The 23643-nt window shown below is 50.4% G+C and overlaps 1 protein-coding gene across 2 annotated transcripts in view; it reads right to left on the bottom strand.

Moving 5' to 3' along the window:
• PBX1 (PBX homeobox 1) overlaps positions 1-22423 on the bottom strand; it is a 130642-nt gene extending 108219 nt beyond the window's left edge. For both annotated transcript variants that reach the window (XM_071564786.1, XM_071564787.1), the window contains exons 1-2: positions 21549-22423; positions 18989-19062 (exon numbers count right to left, since the gene is read on the bottom strand). In XM_071564786.1, coding sequence (XP_071420887.1) covers positions 18989-19062; positions 21549-21739 — 265 coding nt within the window. In that variant the 5' untranslated portion in view covers positions 21740-22423. The remainder of the gene's footprint in view (positions 1-18988; positions 19063-21548) is intronic.
• Between the last annotated feature and the right edge of the window lie 1220 nt (positions 22424-23643).

Raw genomic sequence — 23643 nt, 5'->3', positions numbered from 1 at the left:
GTCTTAATTTCAAATATTTAAATATGAGACATTTCCATCTATTTTATGCTTCTCAAAAGCAAAGCAAGAGACTTCTTTACTGAAACACACTGGGAAATTGAGCTGCACAAATTTGTACAACATTTCTGTCAACTGAAATACACATTATTATTTCTTTTCCTCCTCAAGACCTTTTACTTTAGAGTGGGGGGGAAAAGACCTCATCTTGCCTAAAGACATAAAGATACCAATGCTTCTCATGCCCAGAAACAACTGGTCCATATCACATCACACAGGGATGCAGTGTGGCATCCACAAAGGGCAAGAGGAAAGAGGGAGCATCTCCCACCTGACCCGGGTCAGCATCCAGTCTGGGGGCTCAGCAGTGGCAATAGGAGCAGGATGTAGGCATCAAACCTTGCACAGGAATTAATCACTGCCCTTAGGAGCTCTCTGCCTCCTGCTGCCTTGCCCACACCACCAGGTCACAGGAAAGCAGATGGAGGGCAGGAAGTCGTTACCATGGGGCAGCATTGAGCTGGTAGGAAGCGCCAACATCTGGGAACCCCTGCCAAAGACAGAATTAAAAGCAGCCATGCTCCAAAGGCAATAGTAGGTGGTGGTAGTAACACTTCCTTAAGTCCAGGTAGGCTCACAAAAGCAACAAACCCTGATGTTTTTCAGAAGAAATGCAGTTATCTGGGCTCATCTAGTCCTAGGGATGCCTGCACAGGGTGGGAGGTGAGCACAGGGGCCACCAGAGCTCCTGGAGCAGAACTTTCACTATCCAAACCAAAGAGGGGACAGACAGTCTTTTAAAGGACAGACATGGAGAGCTGGGCAGAGGGAACCTGACAGCAATCTCTGCATCTAAAGCATTGCAACATCATGCTGTGGTTGAGAGGTTCTCCTGGGAGGTCTTTGCACAGACCCAGGACCGTTCCTCTCCTTGCACATGCAGGAATACTCTAGCTTTTGGCGCTCCATTATCCAAAGACTCTGGAAAACGAAGTAAGACCAGCAGTGGCGCGACTGGACTTGATGCCTCCCAACAAAGGCTCAAAGTCGCCAGAAGAGGAAAGGAGTGGGGGAGCTGGCAGAGAGCACCCCCTTGCCCAAACCAGCCCCACACAAGCCTCATCCAAAGCCTTCCCTGGGGAGGAGGGGCTGCACAGCCAGCACTACTGTTTGCAATCCCCCTCCGCACCACCCCCTTTCCCTGTCCCTAAACTTGCTCTCGCCCCGTCCTACTGAACAATCTCGCCGCAGGCTGCTTTTGTAAGACTCCAGCCCCAAAAGAAAAATGATGGGTTTGAACTCTTAACCCCGCCCCAGAAAAAGGCTGGAATTAAAAGGGGTTTATGACTAAGTATGCAGATGGGAATACTGTAATAACAACAGGCAAAATGTTTGCCCAGCAGTTCTGGGCTGGTTTCGGAGGGAGGGAAAGAGAGAGGGAGGGAAGGAGGGAGGGAGAGTGGGACGGGGCGGCTTCTGGCCGGAGGATGACGGCACGGAGAAAGAATTTGGCGGCTGGGAGGGAAGGGAGGTTGCTGATAAATGCTGGGGCAGAGGCGAGGCGGGGGGGGCAGGACCCGAACGCCGCATGGCTGGCACTTCAGGGAGGCTGCTGCGGCACTGCAGGTTTCTGGCCGGCTGACAAAGGCACTGACACCGAGGGGGCAAGCAGAGAAGGGGGAGATGGCAGCAGAGCTCAGCTCTGGGGGTAGCTCTGCACCGATCACACGCCTTGCCGGACACTGTCACACTTGACGAGGCTGGGATTCACAATGAAGAATGTATCAAGGCAGACAGAGAGGCTCCCCCATACTCCAAATCCCTTCTGATGAGGGGACTCCTGCACACAGATTCCTGACAAAGAGGGAGCCCACAACCTGAAATAAGTAGCTTATTTTTACTAGATATGGGACTCCAGCTCTGTTGAAAAGGTGATAAAACCTAAGTGCCTATGTCACCTAGGAGGGCGTTTTCAGGATATCACCTTCCCCTTTTAGCAACAGGCTGCACCCAAGGCCCCATAAATGGGAGGCTCAGGGTAAGGGAGACCCAAACCTCAGCCACTGTCCTAGAGGAATGCACCCTACCACTGGCATAACCTTTATGCAAGGGGGGAGAGTACTGCTTCTCTGGCCCACAAGCCTGCTCCCAACACTTCAGGCACCCAGGGAAACCCAAGACTCTGCTCTCTGTAGGGGACCAGCCAGGTGAGGCACCTCGATGACTCTGTCACACAAGGAGTCCCCCAACACTGTTCAGCAGAGCCCCAAAACATCTCCATTGGCATACAGTTCATGACAGAGATTTATAGCCCACTGGGAACACAAGTCCTTGATTGTAACAAACCAGCACGTTCCTGTTCTCTGGCTCTCCAAGAAGCAAGTGCCTGCAAACTTCATACAAGATGCAAACCACTTGCACAACATTACACACAGCTTGGCAGCCACAGGCCAGAAAGCCACCAAACACCCAAATCTTGTAACTCACCAGGACCCATGGGACAGAAACTGATGTCTGGCACAGGGAAACAAGCCACAAACCCACAGACCTCCCCCAAAAACCCAGAGGAGCCACAATATCAAACCATGCTCCTGCCATAGGCACGGGAACCTTCCCCCTCCACCGCTTGCTGGGCATAGCCCAGCCTGATGCAACAGCACTGCGTTGCCAACCCAAGCACCTCGCAGGGGTACAAGCTTCAGATGGGAACATGCCCCAGCTGCTTCCCTGAGAAGGTAAAATCGCGTGCAAAAAAAAAGCATGAGTGGCAAGGCAGGGACTCCAGAAACTCCCCAGCTTACAAGAAGGGGATTTGTGAGCACGCCTCACACCCACCTTTCCTCGACAGGGGCCTCAGAGTTTGCAGCACCATCACATGGAGTTTTGACTGTGGTCACCTCCTGCTGACCCACTGCATTTACAAGAGACAGGGAGTGGTGGAAGGAGCCTGTGGATATTAAAAGCTCTCTCATCACTACAATCCTCCTCCAGGTCTGACTTATTGCACTTACAAACAGCAGCCCTACAGCAACCAAATGAGAGGCACGTGAAACCCCCCAGCCTACCTCCTACCGCACCTGGTGCTGCTTGTACCAGCAACACAACGCAGGGGAGCAAGGAATACAAAGTTACTGTCTCTTAACAATAAGAAGGTCTTCACTTTCCGTCTCAAGCAGAGAAAATGCCTCAGTGAAAACATGCAGAGACTGTCAGCAGGTTCAAGAACGATGGTCACAAGCAGTGGGAGCGAGCATTGCAAAGGGTGACAGGGACAAGCAGGCTCTGGTCCCTGGCCCACAGCACACACTGCAGCCTGCAGTGGACACAAGCTGCACAAATGCACAGCTCCCTTCACAGCCACTGCTCTGCCACAGCACGGCAGGGAGAGCTGACACGCCAGGAAGCACTTGGATCAGGTAATGGAGGGTGTAGGAGACTCGTGAGAGGATTTCTGTGAGTCAGCCGAGCTGGCCAGGGCCCAGATCAGCCAGCTCTGCAAAATCAGCAAACAAAAGAGGGCAAAACCTGGACCTTCCCAGCCCCTTCCTGCTGCCTCCAAGATGACCCCTGTGAGTGCGGGCTTGAGAAGAGCAGCCATGGTCATGTGGAATGCTACAGCAACAGCTGGAGATGGAGACTTAACTTGCTATGCCTTGAAGAGGGGAGGTGGTCACCCCAATTCCTCAGGGAACACAGTTCTGGGACTCACTGAGCAATCTGGATTCTCCACTGCCAGCACAGGAGACAACACTGCCCTTGCTCATTTAAACCATGAGCAGTCTTTCTCCACATGTAAACTGGACCCATGAGATCCTCCTCTCATTTTTCCAGGGCACCTCTCAGGATTTAAGGACCAAATATCCTTTGAAAGTCTTTTTCTGACAGCAGTGTTTCCCCTCCCTGCCCAATCACGGAGCCACTCCTCGAAAGCCAGGCATGGAGCTCGGCTACACAAGGGACATCCCACCTCCCTGTCAAGAGGGTGGCCCCTGCACCAGCACATCTCTGCTGGACCACAGCACGTCTTGAGGAGCAGCCATGAATGAAGGATCACCAAACATTTTGCAGAGACGTCCTTCTCCGTGGAGGCTTGAGAGCCTTACCCTCCCAAACTCTGCCGAACTTAGTGCTACAGCCAACCCAGCTTCTATAAAAGCCACCATAAGGTCTCTGCCATGAGGTTCCACCCTCCTTTCCTTGTCTGGGACTTCCAGTTGTCATTATTTTTCATTAAAAAAAAAGAGAGAAGGTGAACAGTGGGGAGGACATCTGGAAGAGGGATAAATACCTATCAGGAGTCATCCCAGTTCTGACAGCTGAATGAGTTAGACAAGTGCTAACAAATAAACAGGCTAAATTGCTTCTTTCCCTTCCTGACAGGCTGAAGCAAGTCTCCAGAGCACCCCTAACACTGAAACAGTCCTTTCACAGCTTTTAGTAGTAGTGAGAAGCCCACCCTGGGCAGCTGCCCAGCGACGCCAGTCCGGACATGCTGCCCCAGCACAGGGAGGTCTCCAACACTAAACCCCTCTCTCCCCTTGCCCCTTCAGTGGTGTACCATCCACCACCCAGACAGGAGCCCCAAAGCCAGGTGAGATGGAAGACCAAGGCAAGACCAAACTGAGCTGCCTTTCTTGATGAGATGGAAGACTAAGGCAGGGCAATGCAGCCTTAGAAACAGCTGGAGTCTAGGACCATGCTGCTCCTCTTTCCCAGGGCAAAGCCTGCTGTTCCAGTGAAGAGGCAATACAGGCAGACCAGCAGCCTATATCCCTCTGATCCATAACATCCCATAGCCCCTTCCTTCCCCTGTTTCCAATGAGAGGCACACCCAGTGCTAAACACTGAGACTAACTCCATCCGGTCCTTCTTCCCTGTGTCTATTGTTGCTAAAAATTTATCCGGTTTCTGCCAAACCCAACAAAACAAAAAAACAGAAAAAAACCCAATGCACCTTCCCTTTGCCCTTTAAACTAAAAGCAGCTCTGCTCTTTCCCCAGGGTGGGGGAGATGAGTTTAAACATGAGTCCCCCTATACCCAGCACTGCTCTACTCCTCCTCCTCCTCCTCTTCCAAGGACTTTCACACAGCCCTGTCCCGTCAGCCTGTCTGTGGCATTTGATTCCTGTCTGTCACTAAGTGATGAGGACAAAGGGTGAGGAGTCAGGAAAAGGTCTGAGCTACTTTGTTCATCGTCTGGATACGAACTTTGGATGAACTCCGTGGGGAAAGAGAAAAGCCGCATGGAGCGGGATGCACCGTGCATAGCACTCTCTCTCCTCAAGGGAAAAAAAAAGAAAAAAAAAAAGAAAAGGGAGGCTTGAACAAGGGGAAGGGGTGGGAGGGAGAGGACAGCATTCCCCATCCCCATGGCGGCAGGCAGTCCTGAGAGCTCCCCGCTCCGAGGAGACAGAAGGATATTCAAACCGCCTTCCCAGGAGGCATGTTCAATAAAGCAGGATGCCAACGCAGCCTTTTCTCAAACAAATCTGTTAGCGGTGGGCCAGGGGCCAGCCACAAGGGCTTGCTTTTTAAAGCAACCAAATGGGAATTTCCTAATAAAATAACATTTTTTTAAAAGTCCCACCGTGGCACAAGGAAAGGGAAGCTTGCAAGCAGCAACAAGAAGTATTTTACACACAGACCTCTCTGGAAGGATAGGAAGATGAAATACAGTGCAGGACAGGGAGCTCTGGGATGCATCCAGGGCACTGAAGCACCCCTATGCTCCCTTGGCACCCACCTGAACAAGCTCAGATAGACAACTGCCCAATCATGTACCAGAGTGAAAGTTTGCAGTCACAATTTCTACTGCTCTGAGCAAGAGAGGAGGCTCACACTGCACTGGAAGGGAGGCAATTCCCCTCCTGCCGACCTCGGGGACCTGGAAAAGCCACCGCCGGGCATGCTTGGCTCCTCTGCTTCACTCCGCTTTTCAGAGTGAAGCCAACCCCCTTTGCAACTGGAAAGCCCTGGGGCAGTCTTGCAAACATTAAGTAAATCAGCCCCTCCTGGGCAGCAAAGCCACCACAAACTTTCTCCTGAATGGCTGCTGCCAAGCAGGTAAGATGCTTGTCCTGGAAAGGGACACAGCCTCAGTTGAGGATTATTGATTGGAAGAGCCTTAGCACAAGATCTGCCAAACCACACAGGAAAATGACTGCAACTCTACGAGCAACTCTGCAGCTTTCACCAGAGACCTGCTGGGTGCTGAAGATGAAGAGTGCAGTAGACAAACCAGCCCACCACGCTGCACCAGCACCACCCCCTGCACACAGGAAAGGACCCACAGCCCCACGGGCCAGCTGAGAACACCAGCTCTGCCCCCTTGGAAGTCTCTACCTGAGGCAGGAGCAGTTGGGAATCCAAGGGCCATAACTAGAGGCTGCCCACCACCAGCCTTTCCCAGCGCATCCCTGTGAACTTACTCTTCAGGATGGGGAATCCTACATAAAACAGAGATTAAGCGGGTTACAAAACCCAGGAGACCACCTGAAAGCAATATGTTAGAACATGCTGGAGGTTAACCCAGATGCCTTGTCTCTCTACTACACACCAGCAAATACAAGAACAGCTCTGTACAAGAAAGCTCTGCCTGGACACAACCACAGAAGACCTGCATGTTGCAGCAGCCCAGCCCAGTCCAGCTGCAGAAGGCACTGGTGAGACAAGGCACATGGTGGCAGGAAGGGGGCATGTGCCCCTCCAACTGGGAAAAACTTCAATGCTTGCATAGTACCCAGCACAGGAGACCGAGAGCTGCAGAGATGGTCATGGGAGCCCCAACCACAGCTCCAGTCCGGCCTCTCTGCTTGGGAAGCTGATTACTTGCCACCAGCACTCCTTAAAGTGGAACGGATCAAAGGCTCAGCTTCACTGACCCACAGTTATGCACGACCTCAGCTCTCCCAAGATCCACCTGCTCTGCACCAAGACAATGATCAGGGAAAAAAAGAAAGAGGGAAAGGAAGTACATTTCTGCAGGGAACTGATCTGTCCATGGAGGCTGGGAAAGCAGTGTCCTCCCTTGCAGCCCCCAGTCACCACCATGTCCCAGAGGAGCACATGTTAGGAGGTAACTCAAGCATCTCGGAAACACTGCCCAAGACCTCTGATGGAGAAACTTTGATCTCCTCCAAGCACAGCCAGTCCCTGGGGACTGCCTCTAAAGTACACAGCAGAGCGTGCCAGGGCAAATTGACTCTGCACAGAAAACCTCAGCCCATTTGGAGGAGTTTGTTCCGCTGTTTGCTTCAGAAAGTCCAAAAAGTTCATCTGGCGGTGGGAGGGACATGGCCCCAGCAGCCCAGCCAAGGCAGCCTGGCTCAAAGCAACAAGCTCCAGATATAGGAAGATATAGGAGAACTAGATATAGGAAGATTAAAAAATGGACAGGATGCTGGTTGGATTGGCCAGTAAGGTGGAAGCTTGGGAAGGCGATGCTGGTGCTGATGGATCCAGGGCTGTTTTGAGAACAGCTAATAAGAGAAACAGAGGGAAAGAGAGGAGGGTGGGGGAAAAGAAAACAAATCTCCTTTATTATTGCTTGAAACTCAAGGAGACTGATTAAAGCAAACATTCCCCCTGCCCCTTCTAAAGGGTTGTCTCGTCTGCTTCCTAAATCTGATTCCCATTTGTCTCTATATGGTTCTCATTTGCTCTTCATTTAGGTCTCCTCCATGCTCCTTGCCGAGTCTAGGACAGCCCTCTGGAGAGCCATCAGGATAGGCTTCCCCAGGAACCTGCAAAGGCAATCGCTGACCAGGGTCATACCCAGCACCAGTGTCTGCACAGAGGGAGAAGATGCAGTAAGAGGAAGGCAGGAGGCTGACTATGCACAATGGGCAAGAGGCCAGGAAGATACTCGGAAGGAGCTGCCCAAGGGAGGAGAGCACCACTACCCAGGGGCTCTGGGAGCCTGGGTGCCTCTGGGGCAGCAGAGTTGGCCTTCCCAAAGGGTGAAGCAAAAGTAAAAAAAAGCAAAAAGAAGTGGAAGAGCAAATGCAGCATGAGCACAGACCCATCACACAAGCAGTTTCCCTCCTTGTCAGCAGACAGCCTTCTGATTAAACAGGAGCTTAAAATTTGAGCTTAAAAATTACCCTAATGGAGCTCCTTTCAAACACAAACTGCGGACCTCTCCTAATTGTGCAGCTCCTTTCTCAATCACAGCCCAAGTAGGATGAAGCAGGTCCATATGCCACCCTTGCCCACTGCCACCTGCCTTGGCACTCGGGGCTGGCACACTCCACCAGCTGTGCCCACAGCTCGCAATCGGGCACTGGAGCTGGAAGCACCATGTCATCACAGCCCTCACTTTCTGCCCTGGCCCCTGGCTGTTAGACCCCTGGGCACGATGCCTTTGCCACAGGATGTTTCCAAGGCCCAACCAAACACAGCCAAAAAAAGGAAATAATAATCTGTCCTCCTACCCACGTTGACTTTGCCACCTGCCTAAGGAGCATGGCAAGACCAGGGACTTCCCCTGCCACCACTCTTTGCTGTGTCTCATCTCCTTCCATATTGCTTGTGGGGTTTTTTATGGTAAACAATCCCTGTCTGCCCTTGGGACAGTCTCCCTAAACCTCCAGCCACGCCATGATGATGCTGCACATGTCATCCCCCCACCTCCAAGAGCCCACAACTTTCTAGACTTGGATGCAAAGAGAGCTATTTTTAAGGAGAATTCCCACCGCAAGCTGTGCACCTCCCAGCCATGCACTGCAAATCTATCCGAATGGAAATACAGCCCCCTCTGCCACAGTAAAAACCAATCAGGCACCCACTGGCCAACCAATCCATCCACCACAACAGGAAAGAGAGCCTGGTCCGAGCTCTCCAGAGCCAGGGCCAACCCTGCATCCAACCAACATGAGAGCAGGTCCAGATGGTTGCATAGGTATCATTGTGCTATGCTACACCACTTCCCCCCTCCTGCTTGCAGCCTTTGTAGAGGGCACAGTACCTACCTGCTGCTCTCTGTGCTCCCTCCTGCCCATGAGGAAAGCAGAGACCCCTGACCTTCTCCAGCGCATCCCCCCAGCCCCTTCACAGCTTAAGCAGCCCAGGTGTGCAAATGTTACCCAATGCCCTTGCCAGGCAGAAAGTAAATTCCACCAAACGGGGGAAATGCCAGCTGCAGTCAGACACTGGGATGTGCAAATAGCAGCCAGGGACCTTCGGGAGACGAAGAGCCTGGGCCCAGGCACTCCTACTGATAATCCTTCTCATGATGCCCCCTCCAGCAGCTCCTGCGGCAGAGAAGGATGCTAATTTGACTATTTGAGGGAGTGGAAAAAAAAATTAATTAAACGTTTGCTATTGCGCTAAATGACCTTTTCAGCCACTTGGGGACAGAATTGTACCGGGGCTTTGGAGCAAGCTACAGCGGGTGCTGCTCACTCCCTGCTCCCATGCTGGATGTTTTGTGCCTCCAGATGCATTTAAGGGGTCCATGTCCCAGAGCCACCTCTGACCACACAGCAACAGAACTGAAAAACAGCTTCTTTGGAAAAATCTGCATGAAGCAGGGAGGAAGAAGTGGTCAGCTAAGAGCTCGCTGAGCAAAGGCTCCAGACAGTTCCATTTCACATCGCCAAAAGCGTAAATCATGGAATTGCTTCTTGGGTTCTTCTCCATTAGCAAAGTATATTGCAAGTCCCCTTCCCACCACAGATACCGATCGACACTTCACATCTGCTGACCAGATCTATCAGCCAGGATTTTCTGGGGGAATAATACATTTGCCTGAAAACACCATTCCTGCCACCTGCTCCCCCCAAACACGCAACCGCTCCGGGAGCAGGCTCCTTGCTCTCGGCGAGCACACGCACAGCACAACACTGCAGCCAGAAGCTTCACGAACTCACATCAGAAATAAATAGGTGACCCCTTCAAAGCAAGGGTCATAAGCCCTTCAAAACACACCTCCAGCCAGTGGAGCATGTCCCACTGTCTGCAACTTCCCTATGCACGGACAAACACGCTTCTGGGAAGCACAAGTGTCACACAAAACACACGGAGGAGGCTGTGTCCTGTGCTATCAAGTCGAGATTGATGGCTGCAACTCCTTCCAACTCATTTCTTTTCCCCTATGAACTGTGCCTTTTGTCTAGAGATTTGCAATAACCAGAGTATTGCAAATTCATCATGTTATTGCAGTATCCGAAATATTTTTGCAGTTCGTTGCAATATGGCAGTTAATAATTTTATTGAAAATTCTTGTGGTATCATTGCAATTAATGATAGTATTGTAATAATAATTTTGCATATAAGCATCCTCCTCCCAAATGAAAAAAGATTAAGTTAAAACACTTGCAACATTTTAGAATTAGAGACTTAAGAGTTAAAAGCCAAATTCACAGCTTAAAGCCAGAAGACCAATCCATTCAGAGGCTCCTGGGATTGTATCATTCCTAATGTTTCACCAGACAATCACTGCACAGGGGAAAAAAAAATGATGCGTGTAAACAAGCAAAGGTACACCCACCAGCAGCCTGAGTTTTGAAACATTAATGTTGAAATTAGAAAGGCATATATCAGAGAGTTATGGGCAGATTCACTTTCAGTTTGGCTCCAGACGTGTAAATATCAAATGCCAAAGGAAACAACTGCAGTGAGTTAAGAGCAAAAAATCCTCATGCTGCAGAGACACATCTGGGATCAGGACCACTGGACTTGGGAAAGGAGCAGAAACTAGCCATGAACACTTCACAACTGGAAGGGTATTTTTGCCGGGTAACCTGCCACTGCTAATTCTGCTAATCGACATCACTCTGGAATTTGAAAATGTTATCCAACCAGGAGAGAAACTTGATTTTCCTCTTCTGATAACGAGGATGGGCAGGCCAGCCAGGCTGGGTGAAACCGAAAATGGGACGTGGAAATGATGAACTGAGAAACAAAAACCCAGCCACCAGCATTTAGACAGGCTGATCCCACTTGCAAAGGCAGCTCCACTTGTTTTGCAACAAGGCTGAAGTAAAATGGCAAGTTATCATTTTAGATTAGAGTAGCGCCTCACAGCACTGGCTCTTCTGAGGATTTTCCATGTATCAGTATATTTAAAAAAAAAGGGGGGGAGTGGAAATTGGAAACAGCCCATCAGCTTAGGGCAAGCAAAAAAGCTATTTTGAGTAAGGCTTCTCCTATAAATAAAAGGCTGGGCAGGGAGAGGACAGTGACAATGTATGGCTCGCTCAAGGTGTCAGAGGGGATTGCTATTATCTGTGCTGGCGACCTACCCAAAACACAGAGAACCAGCAACAGCACATCACTCCTTGGTAGGCACAGCTTTCCCAGCAGCCAAACCCTCCATCAGGCTGCCGGTTCTCCTACTGCCCTGCCCTCCTCACCAGGAAGAAGAGCCAGTAAAGGTATCTTTCTGTACTGGCTTAGAAATATACGTACATACACGCACGGCAAGGCTCATGAACACAAGGCCAAGAGATACAAATATTCTCCCGCCCCACACACTGATACAGTTGCAAACCACTAATTCCAGCCCAAGAGGTTCCCAGCACCAGAAGGAAGCATCACCTGAGTCGCTCCCCAGTCCAGCCACCAGTCTAACAACACACACTAAGAATTCAGCCCCACATCCTCCTCAGGTCATGGCTCTCTAATTTATCCCTATACTGTAATATTTAAGTTGCTGGGGGATGCAAAACCTCTGAGGCAGTTTTGCCAACCATTCTGCCCACAAAACCATCAGTTTTGGTTTAAAGGGGATTCCCAGCAGAGGCTTCCCCAAAGGCAACAGTGAGAGGAGGGATTTCATGGAAAGCCTCCAATTTTGATGCCTCTGGAGCACATAGTGGAGGTGATGGTCCACAAAGGACCACACAGCACCTACAAGCACCAGTATATCCAAAAAGCTGGGGTGCTTGCACAGCCCAGGCTGTAGCAGAGGGTACAGCCTGGGAATGCCATGTAACTCCAGGCTGGCACTCCAGGAGCCAGGCACTGCTCACAAACAGTTTCCACCACCATGGGGAACACTCAACAGACTGACCAGATCGGGATCCAGTGGATGTTTGGGGAAAGCAAAGAACGCAGACTGAGGTTGGTTTATTAGATTATGGACAGCCCCATGCAAATAGGGCCATATTGATCTGGTCTGCAAACACCTGGCTGGGAATACAAGCAGCCCCTGAGTACACAGAAGCTGCTGGAGATTATTAACCAGATCCATTCCTGTAAATCACATTACCTCCTCCCAAACCCCAACCCAGCACTGAGTCCCCCTGTGCTAAGCGCTGTACAGGGCACATCCTTGCAGCACAGGGGAGCATCACTTCTTCCTGCCTGGCACTCAAAGGCCCAACGATTTAGCCCAAAAGTGTGGAGTCTGACAGGGGCATCCTGCTCTGGGGTCCATGGAGACAGGGTTGTACAGTCCACATTCTTCACAGCAACTCCCAAAGCAAAGCATGTATTACCAGAACCCACTGTATAGGAAAACTGTCATGGGAATGCAAAGTAGAAAGAAAAAAAAATAAAAAAAGGTGAAGAAAAAGAAAATATAACATCTTCAGAGGCAAACTCACCCTCTGCTCCTACTGGGTACCTGTATTTTGCATAAACTGCAAACCACCACCCCTGTAGTGCACAGGGCAAACAAGACAGGCTCTCCTGCCTCCTAAGGCACCCCAACTTTAAGCAGAGGAAGGGCAAAAAAATAGTAGCAAAATACTTCACAGTAGATTTCCAAGAGATCACAAAACTCTTCACAAAGCTTCATTAGTAGAGAAGGTAGCAGCTCCTGGACTGAAGGAGCAACTCTGGAGAGAAGTGCCAAACCAAAGGTAGGGAAGGAATCCTGCCTTTCCTCCCTTCTCCCTGCCAAAATCCCCAGCTCTGATTCAGCAGAAGTACCAGCAACAGCACAACCTGCTGTATCTCACTGCAAACAAACCCATTTGTGTTTAAACCACCACCCTACTCCCCTCAAGGATTGCTGCATGCAGTAATTTCCTTGTGACGGGGAGAGAAAAAAAAAAGCCATGATGAAATTGTCTGAGAGTTTCTCTGTTTTGTTTACAACCGCTGCCCTCAAACCCAGGGCCAGCACGAGCCTGCTAACAGGAATAAATCTTGCATTTGAGAGCATTTAGAAAAGCTCTGCTCGCAGACAGTGAGCGCTCCAAGGGGGAAATCCCTTTGCAGGTCTCAAATAAGAGAACTTGAACTGTTTATCCCAGGAGAAATTTAGGCCTGAAAGATCTTCCGAGTTTCTCGTTTGGAGCTACAAGGCCCGATAACAAGATCTCTTTCCCTGGACTCACTCACAACACTGACTGCTGCCAAGATCACACAGAGGCAAAAGGAGATGGACTGGAGAGAGACCTGTGGCAGCAGGGAAGACATACAGCATTCACATTAAGAGGATGCTCTGGTTAGCTGCTATTTATGCCCACATCTGGTTAACATAGATATTTTTCCAGCATGCATTAACTGAACAGGAAAACCCCTTCTCCTCCATGCCTTGTCTGGTGCTGTCAGCACAACACCTTCCCAGCACCCTCCTTCCCCAGCCACACAAGCCCAACAGCCAGCACTACCCAAACACCAGGGGAGGTCAGTGCAAGCAAAGCCTAGGAAACTTGGGATCTTGGGATCAAGAGCTGGAGGACTGGCTTGTCCAACCCCCAAGGAGCAATGGGACACAGCAGAGCCTCGCAGAGCATCCTCCAGCTCTGCTGCAATCACAGCAAAGTTTACTCAACATCAGGTACCCACAAAAACCAAGCCTCAAAATAAAAGCAAACAGGTTTGCTTCTGTATTCCCTAAATTCTGGGGAGTTCCTCAAGAGTGGGAACAATGCACCAGAGCCAGGCCTGGTTTCTCCACTTTGATGGCAGGGCCAAGGGGGAGGAGGAGGAAGAGCCCACTGGCAGCCCTGTTCTTCCCTGTTCTTCCCACCTCCTCCCCTGGAGGATTGCAGGAGGCCAATTTTGATTAAACTAATTAAGCCTGCTCCGTTCAAAGAGCTCCAACCACATGTTACCAGGGGAGAGGAAGAAAATATGAAATTATAAAGAAGAAAAAAAAAAGAGAACTCCCTCTGCAAGTGCACATTTCCAAAGCCACTCGTCCCCAGCACATCCCTCATGGACAATGCCACACTGGAAGACAAAAGCCCAGAAAAAGGACTCACTGCAGTGACAGGTCCAGCCATGATGACCCTGCACCTTCCAGCCACCAGGACCTACTGGGATATGGCCCCCTTCCCACCAGGGTGACTGGTTTCCATCCTCTCCCAGAGGTGACCATTCCTATTGCGTTAATACAGCCCTCGACCAAGCTAAGGTCTCACAAACTACCCCTATCTTCCAACCCCTTGCACATTCCCTCCCTTTCTTTCCCTTGAAGACAGCAGATTTCTGTAAGCAATTTAATTGTGAGCTACAGAGAGGCTTCCTCAGGCAGTGTGGGTCAGCTGGAGGCCCTGCTCTCCCAAAACATTTCACTTGCCCCCAAGGCAGCCACACCAGGGACTCTGCAGACCCTGCCTGGCTGGGAGAGAGAAGCATCACTTTTGCCTTCAAAGCCTTTCAACTGGAAGAAGAAAAAATAGTAATGACAAATATCAAAGCAAAGGCTTCCTCCCCTTTGAAGGGCAGGAGGGAGAGCAGCCGGGCAAGGGCTGGACCTGCCGAAAGCTGAGCGGGGACTCCGATCCTGCAGGGCTGAGCACAAATTTCATGATGAGCCTTTGCAGAAGCAGAATGATGCCTTAGGTGCAAGAATTGCATTGAAATTCAAATCGGGGTGTTGAACTCTCTCCTGTGCCTTGGGAAACCTCCTCCTCGATGGTAAGGAGGGCAGGATTTGATAGCCTGGAGAAGGGCTGGAGGAGAAGGAAAGCAAAAGCTGCCTCATCCTGCCCTGATAAACACTTCAGTCATGGGGTGCTGGGCTCGCCAGCATACCCTGCACCCCAAAATCACCAGCACCGTGCACACTGTGCCTGCCCCTCTCCTGCTCATGCTGCTCCTGGTGGGATTTTAGCTAGGGGGTAGGGAAGAGAGGGGAGGGAGAAAGAAAAAGAAACCCCATATCGTAATTGCTATATTAAAGAGAAATAGCAGGCAAGAATAATAAGAGAGGTGTCAGAAGTGAAATACAATAACAGACATTAAAAAAAAAAGAGAGAGACTACAGTTCTGCGATGGGGGTGTTAATTGAACACAGAGCTGTAGAGAACAAAGGGGTGTTAAGGAAGAAAAGAAGGGGAAAAAATCCTACCTCCTCCAAAGATCTGATTTGAGTTAAGTTTGGTGAAGATAGCGCACAAGGAAAGGTAGCTAAGAGGCACCTTATATAGCTATTATGTTCTAAAATTAAAAGAAAAAAAAGACAACAAACCCATCGTTCAACAACAACTGCACCGCTAATCAGTGCTGTCTATAAATATTCCACTTCGTAGATCTCCCCCCTCAATTGGTGCCATGTACATTTTTCTTTTAATTCTGAATTCCTTCAACACGGAAGGGCGAAGAAAATAAAAATCATGGGAATTCAAATACAAAGTCAGGGTCTTTTTAAGAAGTAGAATTTGCCCGATGCCCTCACCTCCCCCAAATGAGCAGAGAAAGTGAAACGATGGGAAAAGCTCTTAAGGAGGAGGAATCAGATTAAATGGTCATATATCCTGTGCTCAGCCTCTCCCCACCGGTCCTCGCCGAACGAGATGGGAGTTGGGAAAGGCTCACAGCTGAAATAGATGCTGCTGCATTTTGACAGCAGATATTTTCCAGTTTGCCATCCAAGGACCCCACGTCTGCGTACGCCTTGCCTGATTCTTCTGCTTAGCTATTCTGCTCATGCAGAGAACAGCTTAAAAAAAAAAAAGAAAAAAATACCAAGAGAGAGAAAAAAAACAAGGAGAGAAAAAAAACAACCATAAAGACAGAGCCCCTACCCCTGCCTTCAAACTTTTTATAAATCAGCAATGCAATTTCCGATTTCAATCCCTATTGACGGAGGAATCAATTGTATTTAGGACAACAATGCCTCCCATTTCCATAATTATTATTCCAAAAAGCCAGCCAGCCAGCCATTTGAAGGCAGTCCTGCCCCTTCCCTCGCAACAAAGCGACCAACAGCAAGTGAAAACACACCAAATGAACGCCGACAACTTCAATGTATATTTAAGCAGCAATTTTTTTGCCCCCATGTACTCCTGCTTGCATCAAACCTCTCAACTTATATTACTTTTAAGCAGACATGACCCCAAAAGCAGCAATCTCCGCGCTGCAGACAAAAGCAACCCACTGAGGTGGGCTTTTTCATGATTATTATTTTCTAAAAAGTGTTTATAAATGCTTTAAAATAACTGAAGAGTCCAAACGTAAAAGGGAACTCTTTGGTCAATACAGAAGACTTCTTTTTCTAAGAACTTTATGGACACTTTGGGTTTGCTCAAGACAAGGTTAACACTATGAAATATTAGCCATAACGTTGCGAGAGATGGTGGTAAAGTCTCCGTAAGGCTCTGGAGTCACTTAAATCAGGCAGCGGGGTAACTGAACGCACATTTCTGCACATCATAACGCCAGGGGGAAGATGTATACACACACATTCAAACACCCACCAGTGACCACAAACAATCACCAGGATTTCAAATGAGACACATGCAAAAATCTGGGAAGCTAAATGGAAAGTGGGAAGCAAGGAGTTGGCTCAACTTTCACACTGCTGCCCACAAGGAAGGGGGTAAGCAAACAGGAACAGGAGGTACCCTCGGCCCCAGAAAAACAAGGTGAACTTCCTCCTAGCATTGGGCCCACAAAGCAATAATTAAAAAATAATAATAATAAAAATAAACCAAAACCATCTGGCCTTTTGCTTCCTTACAAAGTGTGACTTTTAGGGATGCAGATGGGGGAGAGGGGAGGAGGTCTTTGAAACTGCAAAGTGAGAGAATTCCCTGTAAACATATCTAAGGGTAGATAAACAACACTCCAAAGCCATCTCTAGTCAATCTCTTAGGAGACCTCCATAGAGTAACCCTGTAGCCAAGTAACTCAGGCACAACAGCAACAAATAGCATTTTAAAAAAATGTAGGACAGCCCTAGTTCACACCTGAACATCCTGATTTCCAGCAGAACGTTTCACCCTATACCATCTCTTCCCAAGTTCCTTAGCAGACAGGAATTATCACACCTAGTCACTGTGGTTATGTGCTTGCTGGGACCTCACAGCATCCCCAAACTCATCTGGATTTTCCCAAGCTTAGTTCCAGCAGATTCCCCATCCCCTAACCTGAAACTGCACTGACAGCAATGCTAAGCTGGGATTAAACAGCTAACCCTGCCAAAAAGTGTCCCTGCACAAGGCAACACACACACCATCAAACAGACATGGAGAAAAGACAGACAAACATGTACTTTGACTAACACAAAATAAAAGGAGAAAGGGGAAAGTGGCAAAGGAACTCAGTGGCTCCTTTTTTGTGGAGACACACAGGGAAACACTAGAAAACCCATAAAATTTATTTCTAGGCAGACTCCCTCATGTTACAACACATGAACCATTCAGTTTCCCATACTAAACCCACTTCTTGGTATTACAGGAACTCTGTGAGAAAGGACTCCTCGGGAAGGTCAGAGCCGGCCCTGCAGCCGTGGGGACTTCAGAGAGCCGAATGCCATCGGTAGGTGCTTTGTCTGGGCTACACACTGCACAAACAACGCTTAACAAAGGGCCCCCTTAGTCATTTTATATATATTGCAAGAGTCAAGTAATTGTATTTTCAATCAGCTGCTCATGCTGGGAGGTTATATATAATATATATATTTGAGAAAGGAAAAAAACAAAATGTAAGACCCAGTTCAGGTTTCTGAAAGCTGTTCCCCTTTTATGTGTAACTATCAATGTATATCAACTGGGTGTGCAATCATATTTATTGTCACTTTCATTCATGTCATGCCCTTGCTTATATGGCTTAGATATGAATTATTGACTGTTTCAGTCCTTGTTGTAAAGAGGGGGGGCAGGGGGGAGAAGTCAAGTACTTTCCAGCGTGCTAAAACAAGGCAGGTAGATTCGCATGGAAAAGTCCACGGATTTACTCTAGTCAGCACAGAAAACCAACAGCAGAGACAAATAACCCCCCTCCCAAAATTTCCATCATTCCCCCTTATTCTTTATTTGTTCCCAATTAAAAAAAGAAAAGAGATTCCAACAAATACATAAATAAGTGGTTCATGTTGCTAAATGTCCTTCCCTGAGCATCTGTTGTTTAAGATCACCCTTGATTGATGACTGCTATTTTTTAATTGTTGCTTTTAAAATTTAAATGCCCCCCTGGGATGTGTTATAAGTGTGTTAGTACATGGTAGGAGGTCTGGAAAGTGGGAAACAGCAGAACCAACGCTCTCATGCCATTAGCTTCTAAAGAAGCCTGAGAACACCCCATGCCATAAAACAACAGTACCCTAAAGTAACTAACAATCTAATATATTGCCTTCACTAAAGGCAACTGACAACTCGCTCTTACATGAGCCAGCCTGGATGATTGGCAGACAAAAGCATTTTAACTCTTTCTTTAAAAGAAAGTAAAAAACCTTTATGTTTACCTGAATACTAATGGTAATAAAACTGCACAATTTCATTTTGTTGAGGTTATTTCTCCCACACACATTATGCATCCACATTTTATTTTGCTTTTTAAACAGTGCCATGTTCTAATGAAGAAACCAGGGCCAGACAGACATTGCTAGGGAGTTGAATTTTTTCTCCACAGAAAAAGCAATAAATAAAGGCTATACAATAGAAATTAAACCACGATATTTTCCCTTCCAGACACAAACCCCATCATGCAAGTCCACTGCCCGAAGCATTAAATACTGACGAGTTATTTCTCCTCACTTAAATACTCCTCTGGGGGGGAGGCAGGGGCTCCCAAAAACTTGATGGAATAAAATCCTCAAAGAGCAAAAAGAAAAATAATACAGAACCAACCAACAACACTGATTTCCTACCTGTTTTTTCTTTGATTTCACACAAGACATTGAAAAGCGCTGGCTTCATCCTGTGGCAGTTTAAAGCATGCTTCCTGGAGAGAAAAGAAAAGAGAGGAGGGTGAGGTTAGGATGTCACCACGAGGAACAACTTTTCAAATTCATGCCGGCTGGCATGTACGTGCCAGAGGTGGGGAGGATAGGTTTGAGCCCCCCTCGGCCCAGAGCTACAAAGAGCCACCCACCCAACACAGGGCAGGATGAATTACACTAATTTAGGAATAGCTTGAAAATCATCTTTGCCACCAAGCAGCTTCCACGGCCCGCAGGAGCCAGGCAATCTCCAAGCCGAAGCCTGCAGCTTCTGGGAGCCAAGCTCGGATCAACTGTCTTAATACAGAGAGAGCACTGGGTTCTCTCTGTCCCCCACCTCTGATATTACACCTGGGCATGTGCTTGATTAGGCTTATCCTGTGAGGCAGAGGGGAAATAAACCCCCCTTTGCCCCAGCACTGGAAACATCCTCTGCTTAGAGTTGTCAATTTGAGGGATTTCAGCGCCCAACTTGGAGAACAGGAACGCACACATATGGAGAGAGAAACCCATTCCTCTGCCTCGATACCACTTACATCCAGCTTATTCACAGGTGTTAAAATTTAATTCTTTACAATTGGGACAGTAAACACATTAAAAATCACAGCCGGCTGCTTCTGCAAGGGGAGGGAATGCTATTCAATACCGCTCTTTTCGGCTGCTGTTATTTCAGAGCTGACCATTCTCCTGTGGGTTTTGAGGAGAGACTTTGGAGGGGGGGTGGTTTTAACTGGCTGTTTTCAAAACCCACCACGCGCCCACTGAGGCAAAGAAAAACATGATTTAATTTTTTCTCTCTAGCCACACAGCCATTTAGCCAAGGGTTCAGTTGTATAAAGGGGCTGGTGTTATCAGGCACCAGTTACGGGATTTCTGTTTACCAACCGAAATTACACGCGAAAGGCGATGTGAACATCTGGCAAACATTCACACTACTTACCCCACCACCCACAACATGTTAAAAAGATTTATATCTCTGATGAAGTCTCTCAAAGGTATATACCCTTGCAGAACCACAGTGGTCCCTTATCAGCACACCCAGATGGGAGCAGACATTTGGGTATACGCAAATCACGTACATATGCTGTGGGGGCCCTAGTACAAATAATACTGGTACTTTGCACCTTTCCAAAACTTCATTAAAAAAATAAAAAAGGCATCAAAATAACCATGCAATAGTAGGATGCAAAGAGGAAATGCAAAGCCAAACATTTTTGATAAATACAGTGTGTTTGTAAGCTCAGCACTGAAAATATTTAAAAAAAAAAAAGTACTGTGAGGAAGCAGCTGAAATAGACCAGCAAGGCAATTCCATAAAGCCTTCTCTTAGCTCTGTTCTCCTTCGGTTTTATTGATTTGACTAACTACACTAAATTATCCAGTCAGAAACACACGATTCCTGCAACTTTCCAAAGGAAGATCCCCTCACTGCCCCGGGTCTGGCCGGGGAGAAAGTGAATGATTTTCTCCTCCTCTCAGCTACTCTGCCCCTGCAAGAACGTAAGAAAATAAGATCAGCCCTACAACAAGCCTTTTAGGTAAGCGGGAGCTTTACAGAACCTGTGAAGGTGGGGAGGATGGAAGTTAAGGTTTGGGGGATACTTTTGTCCTTCTGAAGTTCTTCCTAAGCAAGTTTTGGGGCTGTGCGGGGCGTTTTTCCAGGAACAATGTATTCTAGCAATCTGCTCCAGCTCGGGGCATGAATACCAGGGGGAAGGACACCACACCGAGCAGCTCCGCAGCCCAAGAGAAATTTCAAGCGTACCCTGGGCAATTCAGGACAACTTTTTTTGTTTTAATTTCTTCATTTGGGGATTATTTTCCCCCGCCCTTAACTTTTGGTAGCGCTTTTGAAGGTGCGTTTTAGGTTTGCACTCCCTAGAGCTCAGGGCAATTCATATACCGGCTTTTAGAGCCTTATTTTTCCTTTATATATATATGTGCAATTAAAAAGAAAAAATAAAAAAGGCAAAGCTTCTACGAGCATCTTCCAAGCGCAGAAACACGGCCTTAAAAAATAACACCACTACAGGGCCCTAAGAAAGAACATCATTAGCGGCCCTAAACGCGGGGCAGCACTTCGTGGCTCTTTCGGAGGAGCCCGGAGCGGAGCCTCCCGCACGCCCAGCCTGCCCCAACCACCATCGCCCTCCGCAACCATCCCCCAGCCCAAAAAGGCTGGGAAAGGCCAGGCCCAGTTTGGGGATGGAGGAGAGGGCTGGATGGGGCTGCGGGCGCTGCGATCCCTCGATACCCCAATGAAGTTGGGAGGCTGAGGGGAGAATGGGAAATAGAAAGGAGGGATATTAAGCAGTCCCCTTTCTTTTCGCCTCCCTGCCCGCATTTCCCGGCGGCAGGAGCAGCAGGACCCCGTCCCCCGGTGCGCCCCGCGGCCGGGCGCGCTGCCCCCGCCGCACAACAAAGGCCGGGCCGGGGCGCGGGGGAAACTTCCCGGCACCTGCCCCCCCGCGCTCCCCACCGCTCTCACCTGGCCTGCGCCTCGTCCAAACTCTGGTCCGTGATGGTCATGATCTGCTGTAAGATGTCTCCGATGTCCTGCTTCCTGCCTGCCTCCCCCTCCGCCCCGCCTGGTCCATCCTGCATGTGCTGGGACAGGCCCGGGTGCCCCGGCATCCCCACCCCGCTGTGCGTGTGCATCAGCCGCGGCTGGTCATCCATCGCCGGCCGCCGGCCCCGCTGCGCCGCCGCCTCCTGCCCTGGCTGCCGGGAGCGGCGCGGCTGGGCTGGCCGCCTGGCTCCTCGCTTTCTTTTCTTGCTCGCTTTCTTCTTCTTCTTTCCTCCCCCCCCTTCCTCCTCCTCCTCCTCCTCCTCCCCAGCCTCTTCCTCTTCGCTTTTTATTTATCCTTCACGCTGGCGCCCGGCTCCGCGGCGGGGAGGAAGAGGAGGAGGAGAAAAATGAAGGAGGGGGGAAAGGGGGGGGAAGGAGAGAGAGAAAAAAGAAAGGGGAAAAAATCCCTTTGGCTGCTGGAAGAGGAGGAGGGAGGAGGGACGGAGGGAGGGAGGGAAGGAGGAGGGAGGGAGAAGGGGGGGTTCCGGGGAAGGGAGGGGAAACGGCGGCGACTCCAAAAGCAGGGCAGCTCAGCCCCGCACCGGGGAGGCAGCGGGCGGGCCGGGGGCAGGGGCTGCGCCCGGGGAGGAGGAGGCGGCGGCAGCGGTGGCCGCGCCGGGGCTGCCGCCCGCGATGGCAGCGCCGCAGCTGCCGCGGCGGAGCCCCCGCGCAACCGGGGGAGGGCTCCAAACTTTCCCCCACCCTGGGGCCGCGCTCGGGGCTGGCTGGGCCCCCCCTGCGCCGGGCCTGCGCGCACCGCTCCGGCCCTCGCCGCCTGCTTTTGTTCGGCTCCGGACTCCTCAAACTGGCACGGAGGAGCCCGGGGGCGGGGGGAGGAAGGGGCAGCGGCGCCACCCGCCCCCTCGGCCCCATTGGCGGCGGCGGCGGCGAGAGGGACGGCCCGCAGGCCGCACCGCCCCTTGCGCGCCCGCCCGTCAATCTCCGGGTTCAGAGGTGGGACGGGGCCGCGCCCCGCCCGCGCCTTAAAGCGACCGAGGCCGACAGAGCTCGGCGCCGCAGGGGGAAGGGGCGGCGCGGGCTGGCAGTGCAGGGCCCCGCAGGCCGCCATGCGCTGCTCGGCCCCTGCTCGGGCCCCGGCCCGCGCTCCCCGCAGCTCAGAGCGGAGACTCAGCCTGCCCACCGCCCCCGGGCTCACCGCGGCCCCCCGGCTAAGCCTAAGGCTCCCCCAGCCAGCCTTCCTCAGCTCCCCTCCGCCCCCCGCCTCCCCTCAGTCTTCCCCATCTGCCCTCGGCCTCTCCTCTGTCATCTCGCCTCCCTTCAGCCTTCCCCATCTGCCCTTGGCGTCTCCTCAGCCATCCTGCCTCCCCTCAGCCTTCTCCATCTCACCTCGGCTTTCCTCATCTGCCCTCAGCCTCTTCTCAGCCATCCCACCTCAGCCTGCTCCATCCCACCTTAACCTTCTCCATCTCACCTTAGCCTTCTCCGTCTCACCTCAGCTTTCCCTCAGCCCCCCACCTCCTCTCAGCCTTCTCCACCTCCCCTCAGCCAGTGTGCCCCCATCCCAACAGCCTTCCCCATCCCTTCGGTCCCCTGATGTTCCCCAGGCAGCCTCTGTTCCTCCCCACTGCCCCCCAGCCATCCAGCTGGTGCTGACCCCACACTGTCCCCACCTCTCCCAGGAAGGAGCAAGGTCCCCCCTTCCACTGCAGCCACCAGGGAGATTGTTCCCTCTGACCTCAGCCACTGGTGTCTCCTCATGGTGCTGTTTCTCTCACCGAATCTTGGACCAGATGACCCAGTGTTGTCCCTTCTAACCTGACTGATTCTGTCATTCCTTCCTCCCTGACCTATGCACAGCCTGCCCAAGCACATCACACAAGCCACTGGTGCCACATCCCACACCTGATGGCCCCTCATCCGCCCAAACACTGCAGGAACAGCTGGCAGAGGTCCCACGGCCACCAGGAACCACCATTCTGACCCATGTGTCACAGCACTCTGGAGAGAAAGGACTTCCACAGCCCCTTTCTGCATTCCTTTGGATCTGAGACTG

This window comes from Pithys albifrons, chromosome 10 (genome assembly GCF_047495875.1).
Source record: "Pithys albifrons albifrons isolate INPA30051 chromosome 10, PitAlb_v1, whole genome shotgun sequence".
In the NCBI taxonomy this organism is placed as follows: Eukaryota; Metazoa; Chordata; class Aves; order Passeriformes; family Thamnophilidae; genus Pithys; species Pithys albifrons.
This window is presented reverse-complemented; position numbering and strand designations above follow the sequence as displayed.